This window comes from Corvus kubaryi, unplaced genomic scaffold, assembly GCF_017639235.1.
Source record: "Corvus kubaryi isolate FWS band 111438036 unplaced genomic scaffold, C.kubaryi_AGA036_p1.0 70, whole genome shotgun sequence".
In the NCBI taxonomy this organism is placed as follows: domain Eukaryota; kingdom Metazoa; phylum Chordata; class Aves; order Passeriformes; family Corvidae; genus Corvus; species Corvus kubaryi.
In genome coordinates, this window is record NW_024582058.1 from 4,064,166 (window position 1) to 4,086,693 (window position 22,528).

The 22,528-nt window shown below is 41.8% G+C and overlaps 1 protein-coding gene across 4 annotated transcripts; it reads left to right on the forward strand.

Moving 5' to 3' along the window:
• The first annotated feature begins 6 nt into the window (after positions 1-6).
• USP34 (ubiquitin specific peptidase 34) lies at positions 7-21,322 on the forward strand. Of its 4 annotated transcripts, none has more exons than XM_042049334.1 (23): positions 7-503; positions 1,679-1,847; positions 1,931-2,005; positions 2,545-2,696; positions 3,102-3,150; positions 3,244-3,348; positions 3,471-3,515; positions 4,532-4,636; positions 6,689-6,836; positions 7,821-8,455; positions 9,484-9,641; positions 10,454-10,532; positions 12,810-12,936; positions 13,288-13,395; positions 14,421-14,525; positions 14,650-14,774; positions 15,799-15,951; positions 16,836-16,959; positions 17,653-17,732; positions 18,301-18,441; positions 18,568-18,714; positions 19,145-19,304; positions 19,563-21,322. In XM_042049334.1, exons 1-23 carry the CDS (start codon positions 418-420, stop codon positions 20,165-20,167), a joined length of 3,681 nt encoding a protein of 1,226 aa, XP_041905268.1. In that variant the 5' UTR covers positions 7-417; the 3' UTR covers positions 20,168-21,322. The 4 variants fall into 4 exon arrangements, with proteins under 4 accessions (XP_041905268.1, XP_041905269.1, XP_041905270.1 ...); XM_042049335.1 differs by having other exon boundaries at positions 14,698-14,774; XM_042049336.1 differs by lacking the exon at positions 15,799-15,951.
• The last annotated feature ends 1,206 nt before the right edge of the window (positions 21,323-22,528 follow it).

The following is a 22,528-nucleotide window of genomic DNA, read 5'->3' on the forward strand; positions in this document are numbered from 1 at the left end:
TGCAAGGTCTTAGGCAAGGTCTGCTCCTCATGAATGCTTTACAAAATCAAAATTACTGGAGGGAATTTCCTTCAAATTTTCACATTAATGCCTGTGAGCCAGCAGCAAAATTAAAAAGCATCTTGCCAAAAATATCAAAATGTTTCAGAAAATAGAGATAGAAGGAAAAAAGAGAGTCATGTTTCAGTGCACACCAATAGTAAAAGCTGGGTTTAGGGTTCCTTCATGAAATCTGTTCATAAAAACCAGGTTTGACTCTTCTGTTAAAATACGATCTCAGCTTTGCCTTTCAAACTTTGAAGCTGTGAAGAGCTGGCAGTGGGACTTGAAGACAGAATATTCTTTGCTTGGGAATGACATATTGACCTTTCTGTAAAGGACTGAAGATGTGGAGTTCATTCCCTTCTCCGTTTGCAGATGTTCCAGCGCTTGTGTATCCATGTGATCCAGAGGCTGAGGCCAGTGCATGCACACCTTTATCTGCAGCCAGGAATGGAAGACTGGTAAAAGAAACCACCTGCAAACTTCTCTTTATTCCCTGCATTGCTGTAGCTGCTTTTATTAATTAATTACTCAAAATAGTCATGTAAAGCTGAAATAGTGCTAATTGTTCTTCATTATTCTGCCCAAACTGCTCTGATTTATTGAAAAATACCAGTAGGGTTGCAAGAGGCACTGTCAAAGAGACATTGTTTGAAACATTTGCTCCCTTAGAGTAGGTTTTCAGCATGGTCTTTATTTTCTCTGTCACTTGGACACTGCAAGTGTAAATCTCACTCCTTAGACTTGAGAGTCCTACTGTGAATTAGATCTGGAGGCACAAAGGTGGAAGTTTTTATTTGTACATCCAGTCAAAGAGTTTGGAGATGAGAGGTTAATCCTGTAACTAAATCACAGGTTTTCTCAAAAAGGAGGAAGAACCCTCTTGGATTCTACTTTGCTCTGCTTATTATCAAGAAAAGTGTCACTTTATCTCCAATTATGAAATGCTTAAACTCTTTTTGATACGAGATAAGGAGAAAAAAGTGGTTTTGCTTTCACCTCTTGTGTTAAAGTTGTGATTGTGATAATAGCTTGTTACCCAGAGTGAAAATGGCAGAGTTAGTAATAACTGTGCTGCCATATCAAAACTCAGGACACGGAGATCCAGTTTTCATGGCAAAAAGTAGAATTTAATTTGCCCTGGAAGCCTTACTTGAAAAGAGTCTGTGACTTGTTTTATTCAGTGATAAGATCCGATTTTGAGCAGATGTCTGAGGCTGAAGGTGAATGTTCTCTGCTTTGCCAGGGTGCTCTGTGTGTTCAGGAGGGTGCCTTGCCTTGGTTCCACAACCTAAATAGCTATACTTGCATTCTCATTAAATTTGCCTTGCAAACCAAGAGGATGATTTTAGGTAGAAGATCCCCAGTACTGTTTCTCTCAGAATTCTTTTCCTGATGGGAATCTTGATTCAGAGCACTGATCTGATGAACCATTCAGCATTTCAAGTGCCTGATGCTCCCTCAGGTTGAGCTGTGTTGTTATCCAGGGGCTTTGATCAGCGGTGAAAGATCTGAGAGCAGGAGAGAGCAGCAGACAGGAGTTTTGGTGCATTTCTTTGTTTGGACTGGCTCAGGATGACTTTATGCTGCGTGTGCTGTGGGAAATACCCAGCCTGGCTCTTGTTGTTGCTGGCAGTTCGGATGACATGGACGGGCCCGTGGAGGACATCGGGAGCCGCTCGTGCGTCACGCGCTTCGTGAAGACGCTGCTGTCCATCATGGAGCACGGCGTCAAACCCCACAGCAAGCACCTCACCGAGTACTTTGCCTTTCTTTACGAATTTGCCAAAATGGGAGAAGAGGAAGTGAGTATAGCCTTGTCTTGGGGGACTTGGTGGTGTCTGTGCACGAATGTATTTTCAAGTAATTCCATCCCTGCATTTTTCAGAGCCAGTTCCTGCTCTCTCTGCAAGCCATATCCACAATGGTCCATTTCTACATGGGAACCAAAGGGCCTGAGAATGTACGTCTGAGTATTTTCTATAACGAGAACTAATCTTTCCTGTTCTACATCTGTGATCACTGCTGCTGTGTGTCTTGAATCATCTTTCAGCTGTTAAATTTAAATTGCTTCACTTACACAATTTTTTCAATGTTTAAGTGAATATAATGCTTTTTAAAATATGTTGAATTAAATTTTTTTGTTTAGTGTAGAAATAGGTACTGAGGAAAAGCAATTAAAGCTGCCCCTAACTTGATACTAATGGTAATGCTGTTAACGATTGGTTACTTACTCCTATTGTACAACTTAGGTTCTTAAATTGACCTGCTTTTTTTGTTCAATAGACCATATCTTCAGCCAGCCTACTTCCTGCATTTGTAAATATAATTTAGCTTATGCAAAATTAATATATCAATGTGAAAATCAATTGATTAGCTATTTACCTTCTTTGATTCATGCAAGTTGATGAAGTTGTTTGGAATAAAGGACAGGATATATGCAAAGGCTGTTTGAAACGACGGCTCAGAATGTCCACACTGAAGTTCTCTTTTTTTCCCTAGCCCCAGGTTGAAGTGCTTTCTGAGGAAGAAGGGGAGGAAGAGGAGGAAGAGGAAGATATACTTTCTTTAGCAGAAGAGAAATACAGGCCTGCTGCACTGGAAAAGATGATTGCCCTGATTGCTCTTCTGGTGGAACAGTCTCGCTCAGAAAGGCAAGAGCTCCTGAAAAACCAAAAAACAATTGAGAATTGATGGTTTAGAAAGGAGTCCGAGATTTTATGGGTTTGTCTGAGGGTTTTATTGGGGGCTTTTTTAACAGCATAAATGAGCTTGTGTAAGAACCCATTATATTTTTAACCATTTAAAAGAAAAAGGGTGTTGACCAAATGTAAGACTTGGGTTAAAGACTTGAACACATTCAATTGCCCACATCTGATTCTTTTTTTTAATCTGGTCTGAGTACAAAATTTTGGGGTTTTGGTTCAGTTTTGCATCAACACCTTTATTGTCTCTTGTATATTGTGAAACTGAAGAACGTGAGCCAACACTCAGTCTTGAATGTCTCCCTGACCATAACCATGGCTGAAGTAAAATGATCATTTTCTTTTGTATTTTAGGCATTTGACCTTGTCACAAAACGACATGGCAGCACTGACAGGAGGAAAGGTAATCAAGTTAAAAAGGACTGCTTTAGCCTCCAAAAACCCTCTGTGTGCATGTACTTGTAGGCAGTGTACTGCATCTGCTTATTTGTTGCAGGGTTTCCCTTTTTTATTTCAACATATCCGTGATGGGATCAACATCAGGCAAACCTGCAACCTCATTTTCAGCTTGTGCCGGTACAACAATCGCCTTGCAGAGCACGTGAGTATCAGGGACCTGTAGCTATTGATTGAAATCTTCTCTAATAACTGTCACGGGGTAATTGGTATTATTTTAACTGATTAAGCACAAGTCTAATGAGTTCTGTTTGTTTTCTTTTCAAGATTGTGTCCATGCTGTTCACATCTATAGCAAAGCTGACTCCTGAGGTATGTAAACACACTCCCTGTCTAGTAAATAATCTGTATTCATATTTTCCTGGTTTAAATCACAGAAATAAATCCTTTGCTCATCAAAAATCTTGCATGGAAGTTCTTGTGCCACTAAATGAAGTCTAACTGCACTGTCTGTGAAGTTTTCTAAAACAGAGATTTGCTGTGCCACTTAGAATGAGTTTTATTCAAATCAAATAATAGTTCTAGATTCTCCACCAGTATGAATTTCTTTTAAAAAATTGGTAACATTAAAATATGTGTGCAAGAACAAGTGGAACAAGAATAAGTAATTATTATCTGGCTGTTCAAGATGCGGGGCACTATTTTGCAGTTCTGTGCAGGCAAACAAATTTCTCATTCAGAGTAAATTCCTGCACTTGTAACAACAGAAATACTGAGAGTTCCAAATGGATTCCAGATGCAAAATATGTAATTATAGTTGTAAGCACTTTGTTGAAATGTTGTTAAAAGCTGGGTGAGTCTTGGCAGTGTAAAACCTCAAAATGAGATGCTTTTGGATAAACTTTCCAGGATCCATATTCCATGTTATGTAAATACATGAAAATAATAACTTATCTGAGCTAGTGAAATCTTCTGTAAATATAAACCAGGATAAATTGGTGAATGCTTCAGCAGTGGACAGCTTGATTCCTTTCCTTTTTCCACAATAAGAACTGACTTAAAATGTTACTGTTATTTCCTATATATTTCCTATAATATTATAGAAATATATAAAATATCTATATTTCCTATAACTTCTTCTAGACTGATCCTGTTGCTTTGCAGTAACTGTAACCAGTGGCTTAATTCTGCTGTATCCATGTGTGAATATAGATATATATGGATTATGTACAGATTAAATAGTAAAGGATTAAAGTGTTATAAATCTTCGTGTCTGAAGTTCATAGAAATCTTACAGACATTGGGGTTTTTAAAAAATTACTCTTAAAAAATGTGGATGAAATTAAATAGATCAAAGTGAATATTTTTTTCCCTTTTCTGCATTACAGGCAGCCAATCCTTTTTTCAAATTGCTCACCATGCTCATGGAATTTGCTGGTGGACCTCCAGGAATGCCACCCTTTGCTTCTTACATCCTGCAGAGGATATGGGAGGTACAATATGTAAAATAAAACAGAAGCTAAATTGTCTTTCTCTTGTTGGTTCTTTTATGTCTGTTTTGCATTTTGTTGTCATCCTTCCTGCGTCAGTCCATGTTTTTTTTATTACTATTCCTCTTCTGAATAAACAGCAACAGCCAATAGACATTAAGAAGTTCTATTGTTACTTTTAATGTATTTTAGCAGCATTTGGGTTAATGGCTCTTTCAGTTGAACTTCAAATTTTAGTTTAATGAGAAATTAATTGATTCATAATAAGGGTTGAAGAATGCTTTTTCTAGACAAATTCTACATAGTTTTCTCAGTTATCCTTTTGCAAGGACTGTAAAATGTTTCAAGACCCATCATTCGTTTGTGGGTTTTTTTGGCCTTTATGTACAGATTCCTTGAATATTCATTTGCCATGTTTGGTTCTCTGTAAAATGTCCATTAACACTTTCAGCCCTTAAAATAGTGCTGAACTGAGTCTGGTGGAAAATCACTGTGTGCAGGGCCAACCTTGCTTGTGTTTTAAAGTGAGAAAGAGGCTTCTTAACCAAGTTGGCACAGGGATGGCACAGATTCCTTGATCTGAGCCATAGATGAGGAATTGAAGCTTTCTCTTTGCTTACCTGCTCTTTGAGTTCCCAGTACATTTTCCTGTCTTTATTCCTGGCTGAGAACAGCATGTCCAGCCTGGAGACTGCTGAGGACAAGCTCATCCCCTTTAAATCCCCTTAAAAAACAGGGCTGGAGTTTTGTAAAAGGTTTTTACTGTGCAGCATTGAGACCTCTGGTGAAACACAACCCTTCCTTACCCACTGGAACACTGTGGGATTGGACATGGATTGCTGTTCCAAATGGTTTTGCTCCTGGTCAGGAGCAGCTGTAGGGTCACAAGTGTTGCAGGTGATGTGATGGATGAGCTGTAGCTGCTGCACCTCAGGTAAAGGGAGTTCAAGCAGCACATCTCAAGGTCCACAGTGACACCCAGCTGGTGACACAGGCCCAGGGATCTAAATGGTGTGGGCAAGGGTGTGAGACCCAGCAGTGAATGTCCAGGCTTGGGGTGCAAAACCGACTTTTACAGCCACTCCAGCTTCTAGAAGTCATTAAGGAGTGATTGAGCTCTGCAGACACTGAGCAATGATTGTCTCTTTCTCGGACATTCCCTCCAGTCATTACCCAGGAAACCTGACAGAGCAATTTGTCATTTCTAAATAAAGGGAGGAGAATGTTCTTAAGGTGTTTATTTTTAAATTGAGATAAAAATTTTATAAGCAAGAGTTATGGTCGTGTCAGCTGCACGTATTCTTCAGGTGGAGTAGAGGAACTGGGAACAGCTTCAGCAACCCAGTTATTACCGCTGATTACTTAGATTGGGTAGACTTTTTTCTTGGATGGGCACCTGGGCCTTGAGGTAAAAAGAAAGTAGCTTTTAAAAAACTAACAAAAGAACAAACTACATTTATTGGCCTCATGTCAACACATTTCCAACTACAGAGAGCCAGAAAAGCACAGGAAATTTTCTCCCTATTCTCTGAAGGTTTGCTGACTGCATAACAGCACTCATTGCTTTTGGAAAGTGCTGGATGAATTTATTCCTTGAAATTGTATATTCAATAAAAAATGTAATAGTTACCCTCAGCATGAAGCTGTGTGAAAATCTTTGCATACCATTTATGTTCTTTTGAAGTAACTTATAAAAATACTGATTCAGTGTTAAGGTTTTGTGTTAGATATTTTTAAAAGATACTTGTTTATAAAGACAAGGATGTTCCACTTTAATATTTCCTAAATATCTCATAACATGCAGAAAAAATAAGCAGAGTAATTGCCTGGGCTTAGACTGAACTTTCAAAACTGTGAACAAGGTTCAGAAGCACCAACCAGGGAAATTTAATAAGGGTTTTCTTTGTGTGCAGAGCAGCTCAGTCTTACAGGTACTTTCATAGCCCCAAGTGATTTTAAAAAGAAATGTTGAAAGTGATTTTAGGGTTTTTTAATGCAGTCAGTATATAGTAGGAAGATTAATGCATTCCTTTTGATTTTTCCCCTCTCCTTTAGGTCATTGAGTACAACCCATCGCAGTGCCTGGATTGGCTGGCTGTGCAAACACCTCGGAACAAACTCGCTCACAGCTGGGTCCTGCAGAACATGGAAAACTGGGTTGAACGTTTCCTCCTGGCACACAACTACCCTCGAGTGAGAACTTGTAAGTGAAGTTTAATTGAAGGGAATTTGTCACCTGTTGCAGTGAGTTGCATGCTCCTGTGTTTGTCTTTTCCTCCTTTTCCAGTGGTTTTAGAATTGCTGGGGTTTAAAATCTTAGGATAACTGTGGTGCCTCATCGAGAGGTGTTAGCAGTTTTGATGAACACTGTGGGTTCATTTGGTACCTTGAATGATACATTGGTAGGCTCTTTATCTGAAGTGACAAATCTACAAGGTCCAGGAAAACCTAAAGAAGGAAAAGAGGTAATTCCAGAGGTTTTCCATCGTGTCCATCACATGGCTGTACAATAGGTGGGAGTAGTACATGTTGTTCTTTCACAGTAATCTTCAGCTGAGTCCTCTGAGCTTGTGGATCAAGGAGAAGCCAGCTGTGCTTTCCCCCAGATCCCCGGGTATCCTGGCTCTCCGGTTTGTTCTGCCAGGAATCACACTGTCACGTTGCTAGAGAACATTTTCGGCCTTCGCCGTGTCCATTTTTTTTACAAAGGAGATTCCACAGGTACAGGCCACTGACCTTTAACACATTTTTGTGGCTGAGGGAGATGTGAAAACTTGAGCTACAGCTTTGCAACAGGCTCCAGTTGTAAACATCTCTGAGGAAGTAATGACCTCTTGATTGAGCAGTGGACAGTTCAGTCATGGAAAACCTCTGGGATGCATTGTGTGATGGGATCTGGGATGACATTCTGTGGTGGGGTGCATTGTGCTAGCCCAGGGAGAACCAGGCAGCAGACAGGGCTGTAGGTGAAGAGGCCTGAAAGCACATCCCAGCACCACTTGAACAAGCTTTGTACTACTCTTATCCACTTGGGTTTTTCTTCTAGTGTGAATATAGTGATACCAGGTTGTGTAAAATGCTTTGGAATCTGTAAATGGAACATGCAGTGCAATTTAATTGCTGTTTACATGGCTGTTAAGCAGGTATGTCACTGTCAAAGGTGTAACAAATCTGTTTTTATTTGAAGCTGCAGCCTATCTCTTGGTGTCGCTTATTCCAAGCAATTCCTTCCGTCAGATGTTCCGATCGACCCGCTCTTTGCACATCCCCACACGGGACCTGCCCCTCAGCCCAGACACCACAGTAGTTCTGCACCAGGTCTACAACGTGCTCCTTGGCCTGCTCTCACGAGCCAAACTCTACGTTGACGCTGCTGTTCACGGCACCACCAAACTGGTGCCCTACTTCAGTTTCATGACGTACTGTTTGATTTCCAAAACCGAGAAACTCATGTTCTCCACCTACTTCATGGACTTGTGGAACCTCTTCCAGCCGAAGCTCTCGGAGCCGGCCATCGCCACCAACCACAACAAGCAGGCCCTGCTGTCCTTCTGGTACAACGTGTGCGTGGACTGTCCCGAGAACGTGCGCCTTATCGTGCAGAACCCCGTGGTGACCAAGAACATTGCCTTCAATTACATCCTTGCGGACCACGACGACCAGGATGTGGTGCTCTTCAACCGCGGGATGCTGCCCGCCTACTACGGCATCCTGCGCCTGTGCTGCGAGCAGTCCCCTGCCTTCACCAGGCAGCTGGCTTCTCACCAGAACATCCAGTGGGCCTTCAAGAACCTCACCCCTCACGCCAGTCAGTACCCAGGAGTAAGTGACCGACACCAAAATGCACCAGCCCATTGTTCCCCCTCACCCAGTGTCTCTTGTAACTTAACATATCCGGTGGCAACAGTATTAACTGCTGGAAGTAATTCGTGTGTTTAGATCCATTTGCTGGACTTTGTGGGGGATTGGTTTGGGTTTTCGTTGCAGTGTAGCAGCTGGAGAGCAGTTGTTGTTTTCTGGGAGCAGACACTGGTGTTTCCACTGTTCAGTATTCCAACGGAGTCATAAGAAACAAGGAATAACCTTTGATGGTGGTCTCTAGGAAGGGGGTTGCACTATAGCATGCAAAGTTGGAGGAATTCCCCAGTTTCTTTTTGCTTTCAGTTTCTGGAATAGGGCCAAGAGTTAGCCTGCTGCATTCCAGTGGAGGGACAGCCTAGTGTTCCCCTTGGGAACGCCCACGTACCTTTGGGAGTTGTGCTGTCACTACAACAGTGACACCTGCAGCCAAGAGCAGGTGCTAGTTAAAGTAGGCCACGTGTGATGGTCAAACAACAGGCTTACAAAGGCTGGAAGAGACAAAGGGCTTGGGTTTGCATGGTCATGCAGTGAATATTGCTTTGGGCTCCTTCAGGGGTGTGCAGGACAGAAAGAATACAAAGCTTCCCCATCACTGTGGAGAGGAGGATGCGTGGAGTCCTCCATGTTGAACTTCCCGTAGCTCAGCTCACAGGGAAATTTACCACTCTGACAGTCCTGTTGCTCTTCTTGTTGGCATCTCCCCTCAGAAGTCTCACTTTGTCTTGCAAGGGACACGAGTTCCTCCACTGTGTTCAGTGTTTGCCAGGCATGGGACTGCAGCAGGTTTTGGCACAAGCAGCTTTCTGAATGTTTGGTCCCAGGGATGGGGATTTCAGATTCCTCTGTACATATACAGATGTACATATAAATGTGGCTGTGAGCTGTGCTCTTAGGAAGCATCAAAACATCTAATTTTATAACTTTGGAATAAAGTCTGAACCACAACACAGTGAGAGAGCTGACTAACCAAGTATTTCTGTGTGTTTTAGGCAGTAGAAGAGCTGTTTAACCTCATGCAGCTGTTTGTAGCTCAGAGGCCAGACATGAGAGAGGAAGAGATAGAGGACATAAAGCAATTTAAGAAAACCACCATAAGCTGTTACCTGCGCTGCTTGGACGGACGGTCTTGTTGGACGACTCTCATAAGGTACAACCCTGTGCTTATCCAGCATCTCAGCTGGAATTCCATCCTCAGCCTCCCCCCATGAGCAGAGCTGTAGTTCCAGCTGCTCTTGTTGGCAGTTGTTACTTGGGAGCAGAAATGTGATGTAGAAATTGTGCCTGTGGGACAGTTTATTGTATCGTGTCTTCAAAGAGTTTTTCATGTCTAGTTGTAGGAAGTACAGCTGAAAGTGCTGCTTGGGCATTCTAGCAAAGCTAAAAATTGCCTGTGCATGTAGGTCAGCTCTGGGGTTTTAAATGGAACTGTTGGTGCACTGAAACCCTTGTGGAAAGGACAAACTGTGTTACCTGGAGGGGCTACATGCACTCACCCGTCACAGAGCAGAGCCACATTGTCCCAAATAATCTTTATGTTGGGAGAAAACATTCATTAGCGTAATCCTTTGTTCTGCTGTAAGCATAAAATACTCTGATTAAAATGTTTTCAGACATTTAAAAGGCCAAACATATGCTTGACTGAATCTGTTTAAATGTATCATTTAAGAAGCATAAACTTCTGTCTGTGGAAGTACATTATTTTCCACATTTTTGCAGGGGTTGTATAGGAAATATTTCTGTAAAGGTTATTTATAAATTACTTTCCATAACATAAAGGAGGTCAACAGCAGAGGCATTTTGAAATTAAAAAGTAAGGGGGTTAATGATGAGAGGAATTATGTTCTTTTGGGGCTTCTTTGTTCTTTTGTGATTATTTTCCAAAATAACAGCATGAGTGTAACAATTTTAAGCTTGGGATGCAACTTTCAGTGTTCTCAATGTTTGGATATTTTTTCCTAGTGCCTTCAGAATATTATTAGAATCTGATGAAGACAGACTTCTTGTTGTGTTCAATAGAGGATTGATTCTGATGACTGAGGTAATTATTTCTTTATTTAATTAGAGCAAACATCTCATCCTGGTACTTTTCCTGTCAGCTTTAATAAGATTTCTTTTTAGTACTAAAAAGATCAGGAAATTGTTTGTCTGCTTCTCAGGACAGAGGGAAAACCACCAACAGATTATGCTGAGAGGAATAAATTTATGCTTTTTTGGTGTCATTCTCTTTATTACAGTTAATTGGGAATGAATGGCTGAGTGCAGTCACACAATTGTTATTAGTTAAGCAGTGTTGAGGCAACAGGTTAAAAACCAGAACTAACTTAAAGGGTGCTCAGCTGCAGTTGTGGTTAGTATTTCTGACCCTCCTTTGAGGCCCTCCTGAGGTAGTTCTCCTTTTCTTTCCTACCTATTGTGCCTTTGTTTGCAAGGAGTGGTCTAAAAACACATAAACTCAATTTCTTTCTGATGGAACTACACCTAAAATGCATTTCTGGAGCCCATTTAATATATTCAAGTTTTAAGTGGGGATTTGGTCCATGAGACCAGACCAGAATTAGTTCAAAATCGAAAAGAAAAAAACTTAAATAATGCACCTCTGAAATGGATACAGTTGGAATGTCAAGCCCCTGCCCCCAGCAGTTTCACTCTACAAATCCACATGTCCTGATGAGTGGAATATCCTGGATTCCATTCAGCACTTCCATTATTGAGGTGATGGATGAGAACCTGTGTTCACTAAAAGCACTGGCAGTGCTCCATGGGGAAGGATCTCTTTGCGAACAAGAATAAAACTCTGGATGTGTTGGAGAAAGCATAAAAACAAGATTCAGTTCATCCTTGGCACATGTAGAACAGTGTATTCAGGAGAGATATTAAACTGGGAAAATCCACGGTGCAAGACAAGTATCTCAGAGGTAATTGTGGCTGTACAGAAAATGGGATTTTGGCATAGGTTCCTGCAGGTGGGGGCAGCCAGCACAACTGGAAGTTGTCAGGAGGTCTTGGAGCAAACATCTGTCAAGGATATTTAGTCTGCCTTTAGGCACGTGGCTGGATTGGATGATGCTTCGAGGTGATTCCAGTCCTGTTTTTATATAAAAATTCTCTTAATTCCTTTTATGTCACTGGTTTGCATTTTCTGGGAAAAAGTGTGGTAGAAGGAGCTGGAATTACAGGAACAGCACAGTGCTATTTGAAAATTGAATTTCAGGAGCTTGTTATAAATATAAGCCTATAGATTAATTAATTGTAGTTAATTACTCCAGAATATCTGTTCCTTTTTTTATGAAAATGCCTCCATCCAATAAACTGGGTGTAAAAAGTCAGGAACTGGGCTATGAGGTTATCCACACATGAGATGTAAGTAGATTAAGGTACATACATAGAGATGTATAAAAAGAATTTGTTTAGCTTAGTTAGCCCTCATCCATACTAGCAATGGATAATTAAGTTTATATGAAGTGTGTAATCTAAAATGAATTTATCCTGTGTAAAACATTGCTAGAAATTAGACTAAACTGGTGTTACTTTACAGCTTGAGGTTAGCTGGCCTTACATTGTCACTTGTTGGCTGGCAGTGTTTTGCCTGGTGACAAAAAACTGCGTTAAGGAGTTGTCATATCCAGAAAAGTTTTCCACTTAGGGGTGGCTGTGTGTCTTTTATCTTCACTGTAGTATAAAAAGTGCCTGGCAAGGGTTTGCATTCTAGGGACTGAGGCTGTCTTTCAAATACCCCAGCAGATTAAGTATCTTTTCTTACATCCTGTGCTAGAATTTTTGCTGTTCGGAAATGAGTTGCTTTTCCTTCTTTTTTCCTTCCTTTATATTTCTATAAATCACAGATGCCCAGAAGGTATAAAAGGAGAAGTAATTCATCTGATGTACAACCGTATGTCCTTCAGCAGCATTTTGAAAAATGACTGGCATCTATCTTAATCCTACCTTTATTTCCCCAAATTCATACATCTGTGTCTGTCTTTGTGCACCTCTTATATGGCTTTGTCGGCTGGCACAGAAAGTTTGGGATTACAGGGATATAAAAACACTGTCTCTCAAATGACACTTTGTTCATTGGGTTGTAGATAAAGGTGTGAAAACTTGGCAATTGTTTCAAGCTGGTAACACAAAGCTTTTACCTTGAAAACAAATTAAGAACTTTGTGATTATATCCAACACCTTCTATTCTCTGAGCATAAAATACCTTGTTTGAGCATAAAATAAATGTAAATGTATCTGCAGGATAACAAGAAGAATACTAACAAGTACCTTCCTTTGGCAACATAAAGTTTTGGCATTTTTTTTTTCTTCTTCCCAGTCCTTTAACACGTTGCACATGATGTACCACGAGGCCACAGCTTGCCATGTGACTGGAGACCTGGTAGAGCTTCTGTCCATTTTCCTTTCGGTTCTTAAGTCCACACGTCCATACCTGCAAAGAAAAGGTTTGATTATAACTCTTGAAAGGTTTATGCCTTTTGTCTCTACATTAATTTTCCTCAGCCAAACCCTAGGTTTTTTTGTCTTGGTCAATGGTTGTGTTTAAAAACTTGTTGTACAGTAGGATATGTGCCTGTTAATGGATATTAAATTGTTAGTTATTAAATTACTTGTTGACTTAATGTGAAACTAGGTTTCATAAATTTAATAGCAGTAGACCAGTGAGATTTAATCCTTAGATGGATTAAGATCATGGTAGAGGAAAAAGAGATTCCTCAGCAGTAAAATTCTGTGCTTTATATAACGAGCTTTTGAGCCATGAGCTAAGCAGCCTCCTGGGATGTTTGCATTTGCAGATGTGAAGCAAGCTCTCATTCAGTGGCAGGAGCGGATTGAATTTGCCCATAAGCTCTTAACTCTGCTCAATTCCTACAGTCCTCCCGAGCTTAGAAACGCCTGCATTGGTAAGTCCTGGCCATGCAGGACCTGTCCTGCACAGGGACCTGCTGTGAGATGGAAATGCCACTTATGCAAGTGCACGTGCTCTGCTAGGAACTCTGGAGGTCGGGATTGTTTGTGTAATACTGTCAGTGCATCAGCACTGGTGTTCTTATTCCAAAGAGTTCTGGGTTTGGCAGGTTTCACTGAATATTCCTGTTCTCAGTTAAGGCACGCAGACTGGGGGCACAAAAAGTCACCTGTCACTTTGTGAGACCAACTCGCCCCCTGATAAGGGGCATGACTGAGGAATTATTCCTCAGTTCAGGTGTCAGAGAGTTTAGAGTCAAATCCCAAAGTTCATTAAAGTTCAAACATGAACTAAAGCTCCCCTCAGAAGGGAGTGTGGAGACCAGGTTACTCTGAGAAACAGCTTTGCTTGTTCATTTTTATGATCCAGTACTGTGAAGTGTAATAGTGGAAGTAAAGCTTAAATAGCTTGTAGAAAGGAATGGGTTTGCTTTTTAAAGTGTGGACACAGATACTTTATACAAATGTCTCTCTTGCATTAGTGGAGCTATTTCAGGAAGGTCCAGGTTTTTTCTAGTTTAGGCTTTTTTAATATTATTTAATGGATTGCTGATAAAGGCCTAACACTGTGTCCCAAAGTACCTTTTTTTGTGTGATTTGTATGCATTTCCCCCTATTTTGAGTATTTTCTTGTTGTCCTCCTGACTGCTGCTGGTTGCCATTTTCCAGACGTCAGACCTGCTCTGTTAAAGAAGAAGCTAAGAGGGTAATTTTACTGAGGTTCTCATTCTGCAAGCTGGCCCCTCCCTGCTGGGTGCTGCACCACTGAGCAGGGTCTCTCCCAGTGGCAGAGGTGAAGGGAATCGGGATGGAGTCAGGGGTGTCACTCAGGTGTTGCTCACGGCGGAGCTGCGGCAAAAGGGATACGAGAGAGAGTTTGCAAATGCATGAGCCTTAAGTTGAACTGTTTGCTGTTAAGAATTAACAATTTGTAATAGCAAAAACAACTTTTTGTTTGTAGATGTCCTCAAGGAGCTTGTACTTTTAAGTCCTCATGATTTCCTACATACTCTGGTTCCATTTCTACAGCACAATCATTGTACATACCACCACAGTAATATCCCAAGTAGGTATTTCAGTGATTGTATTTTGAAGTTCTCTTACACTATTATTACTCTATCGTGTTCCTTGCTGATGTCAAATATTGACCTTTTTAATATATCCCTATTTTATCCGAACTTACACTACAGTGTCTCTTGGACCTTATTTTCCATGTCGTGAAAATTTGAAATTAATAGGGGGGAAAAGCAATATTCGTCCTCCACGTCCCGAACTCAACATGTGCCTCTTGCCCACCATGGTGGAAGCCAGCAAGGTATGTAAACAAGTGGTCCTGTAAAGAATTGTTTCTCTATTGTTTTCCCATTTTTATAAAAGTATTCGGAGAATCCAGTAGCTCAATGCATTTACCTTTTCTTTGTAAGCAAAGCATAATTCTTCTTCAAGATGTGTTGTCCTCATATACTCCATTCTAGATGTGCACTCCAGAAGCACCATTTCCCTGCCCTTGGTGATACACAGCTTCATATTCCAGACACCATAAGGGTTTGGGCCTTTTGTGGTAGGAAAAAAACCCATAGCACACATTTTGGTAATTTCCCAGTCTGTCTGTGGCATTTATAAAGGAAACTGAGGCACCACCCAGGGACTGTCCCGATGGGTTTCACACTATGTTAAGGTTTATTGCCAGACAGCCAAGTAGACCCCGCAGGTTCCCTTAGAGTCCATTCAGCTGGGACTGAGGCGTAATCTCCTGTTTGTTTGGGTAAAATCCAGTGCCTGAAATGTCATACAGGGCTTTTTAAGTCTTTCCACTTCCCATTTTCCCTTCTGTGGGCTTCCTGATGGGATGCCAGCTTTGGTGGGGCTACTCCATAGTGACTTGCCACGTCCCGTTGTTACAGCTGCAGCAACGGTGGGATTCAGCTCACGTCACTTTGCCTATCTAAAAGGTCAGCATCCAGCTCTTCCTGGGGCTCATGGCCATAAATAGTTACCCTGGGAAGGAGAGAAAGAGTTCCCCTCCTTCCTGTCCCAGGCACCTGAGTGTGGATGAGGCGACTCCCTCTCCACGGAGTGCAGGGAACACCAGTGACTAGATTTTAGATAGCTAAAGTCAGGTCAGGTGAATCCCACCCAAAAAGGAATATGTATGGACAATCATTTGAAGCAGGAGAACTGGTTACTTGCTGTCCGGTAACTGTGGTTCTTCAAGATGCTTTGTCCACACAGATTCTGTGCTCCTCCTGCTGTGCTAATTCCGAGTCCTGTCCTAGGGGATTCTTACGGGTGAAGGAATTGAGTGGTGGTTGAAGCCGCCATACCCCTTGTGCCCTCAGGTACAGTGGTCGCAAGGACACACTGGGTGCAGGCACAGCCCCAGTGGACACAGCTATTCAGAAAGAATCCAATCTCCTGCACATGGGGCCTATGTGCACGTAGATGGGAATCTGTGTGGGCAACACATTTCGAAGAAGCACGGTTACTGTAGGGTAAGTAACCCTTCTTTTTTAAAGCTTTCAGAATGATGCTGTGTCTATTTGTGCACCATCAAATTGACTGTGTAATCCGAGTGTTTGAAAAGATGTTAGAGAGCCAGAAACTGTCTCTAGTGGGTTTCCCCATCATGCATCCAGAAGTGACACTACATAATGTAAATATTCGGACTTAAAAAATTGTCATATTACATGACACAGTATTTCACCCTTTATATCGAATTCCTGATACATTGGGAAGCAGAATATTTTTAAACCTCTAGAAACACATCCACAGTCACATTCCCCTGTGGTTTTGCATGCTTGTTTTTCATTCAGTTGCTTTGTATAAGGTTGCATTTGTTTGCTTGAGTTTTAGAGGTTTTCTCTTGGCTCTCTGATGCCATTTTAAGCTTATACACATCCAAAATATTAAAATATTGATATATACGTATCATTGGGTTTGAGACATTCCTGAGAATTCTGCTCTGATGCTCGGTCTCGAGAAAATTCTGATTTCTACAGATCAGAACTGGCAAGTTATGATTTAAAAAGCAGTAGTGTGTATATATTTAGGTATCTGTATGTGATACAAAGTTACTGCATTCTTTTCCTGTCTTCTTCAAGCCGTGGTATTTGCACAGCTTTGCACCTTCTCGGTGTTGGCTCAGAACTCTCCAGTAAAAGATTTTACTGGCAGAGAATTGCATTTGCCATCTGTCCTCCTATCACACCCTGGTGCTTGCCAAGGGCTGGGTGAGGAGGCACCTGGAGATTCCCACTGTTCGCCTGTAGTCCAGGATGAAACATTGCAGGGCAAGTGGCAGGAAGGGAGATGCTCAGGGAATCTGGGAGCTGTCCTGTGGCTTTGTAGGTTAAATGAGGCTCTCTTAAATCTTCAGGGCAAAGACGATGTTTACGACCGGATGCTGCTGGACTATTTCTTCTCCTACCACCAGTTCATCCACCTCCTGTGCCGAGTTGCAATCAACTGTGAAAAGTTTACTGAAACTTTAGTTAAAATGAGTAAGTATCAAGGTGAAACAGCCAAAGGATGTTTTTTCTCTCATAACTTGAGTACTTCTGCACTAAGTGTTATATTCAGAGTTTTTAAGAAAAAGCAGAGCTTGTGAAGCTTGTTGTGTTTGGATATTACTTTTATCCACAAAACTGTTACCTGTGTATAAGACAGTGCAGCCTTGCCCACGTGACTGGCACATTTCGGGCCTGTCCACAAGGGAGCTGAGGTAACCACCACGAATTCAGTCTTGCTGTACATTTAGAGTTCAATGCAGGACTCACTAAGGCTATTTTTGGGTGGTTGGCAGTTAAAATGGCTTTGGATCAGATCCTGGATCCTCAGCATCTCAGCAATGGCAATTAATTGACAATATTTACATTTTTGTGTTCCCACACAAACCTGAGGGTGAGTTCCTCAGTGTGCACAGACCTCAGTGTCACACCAGTAATCTTGTCCAAAGAGCAATGACAGAATGTCCTTTTATCCCCTACATCACCCATCTGCTTGTTGTTTGTCACACTTTTCCAATGTATTTATTCAACAGACTGTAAAAACCTGGCAGACACTACAGCTTTCTGATCATGGACAATGCTTGCAAGGTGATCCTATAAAATGCACCTTGGCACTGCTTTTCTGAGGAATTTCCCTGTCTCCCACAAAGTTCTCCCAGACTGACTTCTTCCCTCGTGCCATTGCAGGTGTCCTGGTTGCTTATGAAGGTTTGCCACTTCACCTTGCGCTCTTCCCCAAACTCTGGACTGAGCTTTGCCAGACTCAGGTAAGAGCTTCAGAACCAACACTATGGAAGCACAGGCAAAACACTGAATGTGGAACAAAGATCCCACAATTGTAACGCTGGGTGGTGTTTAATAAAACACCTCTGCCTGTGTTGCTGCTGTCTGAGAAAACCTTTTCTATTTCAAATACAAAAATCTGGTACATTGTATTTGCTCGCTGTACATCCTGCAAAAGCTGAACACAGCAACTCCCCCCAGTAACACTGGTGGCTTGGTGGGTGTGCAGAAAGCACCTCATCCTGCCTCTGAAATTCCAGCTTTTTATGTAGCCCAAACACTGGGATGATGAAGGAAAAATTAGGAGATGTCAAAACCTGGCTATCATTGCAGAGGACCCTGTGGCTGGCTCACAGATCAGGGGCTCTGTCCCTTCACATACACACTGGTGGCCTTCCTGGGGAAGGAGCTTCATCACAGGAAAATGGGAAACGAGAATTGGCAGTAATTGATTTGTACAATTTACTGACACCTGATAGCTCTGAACTATTTCTTGGTGGGCCTGGCCTGCACATGCAGTGCTGACTCTGCCATCTTCTCTCTCCTTGCCAGTCTGCGATGTCCAAGAACTGCGTGAAGCTCCTCTGTGAAGATCCAGTTTTTGCAGAATATATCAAATGTATTCTGATGGATGAAAGGACCTTTCTTAACAACAACATTGTCTACACCTTTCTGACCCATTTTCTTCTCAAGGTACACTGTCTTTTAGCAATAATTATTGTTCCAAGGAATGCACGCACTGATGCTGCTTCATTTTGGGATGCTGCTTTCACAGTCCCAAATTTTTGTGGCTTTTAAAAAAATACTTTGTTTCCACAGGTGCAAGGGCAGGTATTTTCTGAAGCAAACTGTGCCAACTTAATCAACACTCTAATTACAAATCTAATAAATCAGTATCAAAGCCTAGAATCTGACTTCAGCAACCAGAGAGTTGAAATTTCCAAAGCAAGCTCTACGTTAAATGGGGTGAGTCTTTTCTAACAAACACGAGCAGCGTTCAGGAGGCAGCTCATTTCCTACAGAAACTATTCAGTGCCCTATGCCAGGTGTCAGGCACTCTGTGCCTCAGCTGGGCTCCTGGGCAGGGCATGGGAAGCTGGAAATATTAACCTGACTTCGGGGAGCAAAGTAATGCAAGTGCAGGAGCATTATAATGGCAGGCGTGTTGTAACCCAGCAAGGTTTTGTGTCTCAGCACGGTATTGTCACCCCCAGGACAGAGCTGTGTAAGGTCAGCAGGTAGTGAGGGGGGAATTTCAGTGCTGTGAGCAACTCTAGAAGGGGGTCTTTGGGCTGCTCAGAATATGAACAGCACCTCCTTATTGCACAATCTCTGTGTGCAGGGTTCACCAAACACCAGTTCGAAGTAAGGCTGAAGTTTGTTTCTCTGTTTCCAGGACCTCCGAGCACTTGCCTTGCTGCTTTCAGTGCACACTCCCAAACAGCTCAACTCGGCCCTGATTCCAACTTTACAAGAGCTTTTAAACAAATGTAGAGCTTGTCAACAACAGAGGAACTCATTACAAGAGCAAGAAGCCAAAGAAAGAAAAACTAAAGGTTTGGTGTTACTCTAATGAACCTTTTACAAACTTGTATCAAATTAATGTAATATTTTATCCCTGCAGGGTGGGCCATTCCTTGGCTCCAATTCCCAGCAGCACACAAAAATATCATTGTATTATGGAGCTAAAATTCATGAATGGCATGAATTCTCTGCAAGGAAATAAGTATTTCTTGAAGGGCTGTGTTTAATGTGGAGAAGGGTGGGAATGTGAGCAGTGCCTGTTCCCTGAGCCAGTTGCCCTGTCCCTGCAGACGATGAAGGAGCCACTCCGGTGAAGAGGCGACGGGTGAGCAGCGACGAGGAGCACACCGTGGACATCGGCGACATCAAAGCCGAGCCCCGCGAGGCGCTGACCCCCACCAGCACCTCGGACAACGAGACCAGGGACTCCTCCATCATCGACCCGGGCACGGAGCAGGACCCGCCCTCCCCCGAGAGCAGCTCTGTCAAGGAGTACAGGATGGAAGTGCCCTCTTCGTTTTCCGAAGACATCATGTTGGCCGCGCGCTCGCAGCACACGGAGGAGCAGCCGGGGAACGGGAAATTTGAAGAGTGCAAGGAGTTCAAAGACCTGCAGACTTCCAAGGATTCCATGGGAGCCGAGGAGGACTCGGAGTTTCCTTCCACGTCGATTTCAGCGGTTTTATCCGACCTCGCAGACTTGCGCAGTTGCGATGGCCAAGCCTTACCATCCCAGGACCCCGAAACTAATTTATCAATCAGTTGTGGCCATTCCAGAGGACTTTTTAGTCACATGCAGCAGCATGACATTTTAGACATCCTGTGCAGGACCATTGAGTCTACGATTCACGTGGTCACACGGATATCCGGGAAAGGAAACCAAGCTGCTTCTTGACATTAGATGGAGCATGTCTGTTTTTAAGTTTTTTTTTTTTTTTTTTTTTTTTTTTTTTTTAAAATCCTTCTTCCCCCCAAAAATGCTGTTTGTATAAGTTTTGCTTATTTCTGTTTTGTGCTTCAGTTTGTCCAGTGCTCTCTGCTTGAATGGCAAGATAGATTTATATGCTTAATTCTTGGTCAGGCAGAACTCAAGACTTTTTTTTTTTTTAATTTTATTTTATTTTGCATCTACCGTACACTTTCTTAAAGGGCAATCAGATAATGGCTATGTTTTATGTAATTAAGAGTTCACTGTAGTGGCTTTCATTTAATATGGCTGTCTGGGAGACAGGGCCTCCTGGCCCTGTATGATGTAATTTAAACTTATGGCATTTTTACTGTGTATAATATGGTGTCCTCTGTGCCAGTTTTGTACCTTATAATCGAGGCAGATTGCCTCAGATCGCTGTGGTTCTTATTATCAAAATTAAGTTTACTTGTATACTAAACAACCACAAGAAATTTGATTCTGTAAAGAATCCTCTTTAGCTGTGGCCTGGCAGTATATATATGGTGCTTTATTTAACAGAATACCTGTGGAGGAAATAAAGCACACTTGATGTAAAATTAATTGTTTTATTTTTATTGACATGATCAATTGCTATTCTGTGCACTTCATTAAACTGATTGTGATGACTTTTCATTTGTTTATAATATGTTGCTTCAGTCTTTGGCTTTCTCAGCAAGGAACTTCGTAAGTGAAACAGCAGCAGGGAGAAATGATGGTCTGAGGTTCAGATTTGATGTAAATTCTGGTGCTTGTTTACTGTCCATGAATGTCCAGCCACACAGTGGAGAGGGGGCTGGTGGTTGGTGTTGGAACATGAAGTGCTGTCAAAAGCCAGTGCAACTTGGCATCTCTTTTCCCTTATTTTAACATCTCTTATGTCACTTTTCTGCACCAGTTGCAACTTCCTTTCTTTTTCCCCTCTGCTCTATCTGGCTCCATTTCCTCACTTTTTGACAGCTTCTGCACCCCTGGAATGACTTTACCATCTCTCCCATCATATTTGCTCCTGTTATTTCTGAGTAATACCAGTTTCCTATGTGACTCTTTGGACTGTCAATGCTACTGGTTTTAATATCTGATTAAACTCCATTTTCAGCTTCATTTTACTGTTGCTCAGCTCATTTGTTTTTCTCTTGTCGTCATCTACCTTGGTCTTTTTTCTTCAAAGTTCTTTCCATCTACCATTCACTGCAGTTTTGCATCACTTGCTTCTCCTCGAGTCTGTGATGCTCTTGCTGCGTTTGAATTTACTCTCATTGGTTTTAACCTTCTGTAATTAATTCGTGTTTCAAGTTTACAATTTATATTCCTGTTTAATTAGCATTTTTATCCTGCATCTACAGATAGTGCCAACACTGGTAAGTGCTTAAGGTGGTCTCCTCATTACTCAGACATGAAATCATCATGATTTTGTTCTCTTTGGGAATAATTTTATTACCTTTTCTGATTAGCTTTCCCCAGATTGTAACTCCAGAGAAATCATCAACAGCTTCCAGTCAAAACTTGTACAATCAGAATTCGTCTGTCAAGGAAAACATTAGCCTATGGATCAAAACCTGGGATGCAGCAGCTGTTGGAACCCTTTGGGTGAGTAGTTTTGTTAATTAGAACAGTGCAGCTGATTGTTGGGATGTTGTCTGAGCTGGTGCCCTTTCCTGGCTTTAGCATCTCCTGCAGGATGGGATCACCCCAGAGTTGTGACATTCTGGATTTGGGGTGGCTTTTTTTAGCTCATTTTCAAGCAGACCAACTCTTAACAGTACTTGATAATTATTTCATAAAGGATACACAAATGCTGCACCACTGAGCATGTCAGGATTACCAGAAATACGATTACTCCTACTGCTCTTCCCTTACACTACCTCCTCATTTCCCTTTTGAGTATTCCTGCAATTTTTACAGATTTTTTTTCTCAGTAGAGTTTTTTTGAACAAAATCAAGCAGCACCTGCTCAAATGTGTCTTTCTTTTCCAAAGCCTGGTTCCAGGCATTCGTCCTCTGGCTCCTGCACTTTCCATGCTCTCTAAGTCAGTATTTCTTCCATTCTGTTCCCCTTCTCTCACTTTAAATCAGGTTTCTGGTTTGTATTTTTTTGCCTTCAGAAACATTCCCTTATCCTCCCTTTGAAAACCCTTTAACCCTAAACCCTTTAATCTTCTACTGGCTTCCTCAGTCTCTTAAAGCTTTGATTTTCTTCCACGCTTGATCCCACTTCTCATTTATGATTATTTATTTCTTCCTGGAAGTTCCACCTTCCATTTAACCTCTTCAGAATTAAGCTTTTAAATACCTTCTCCATGCACAGTC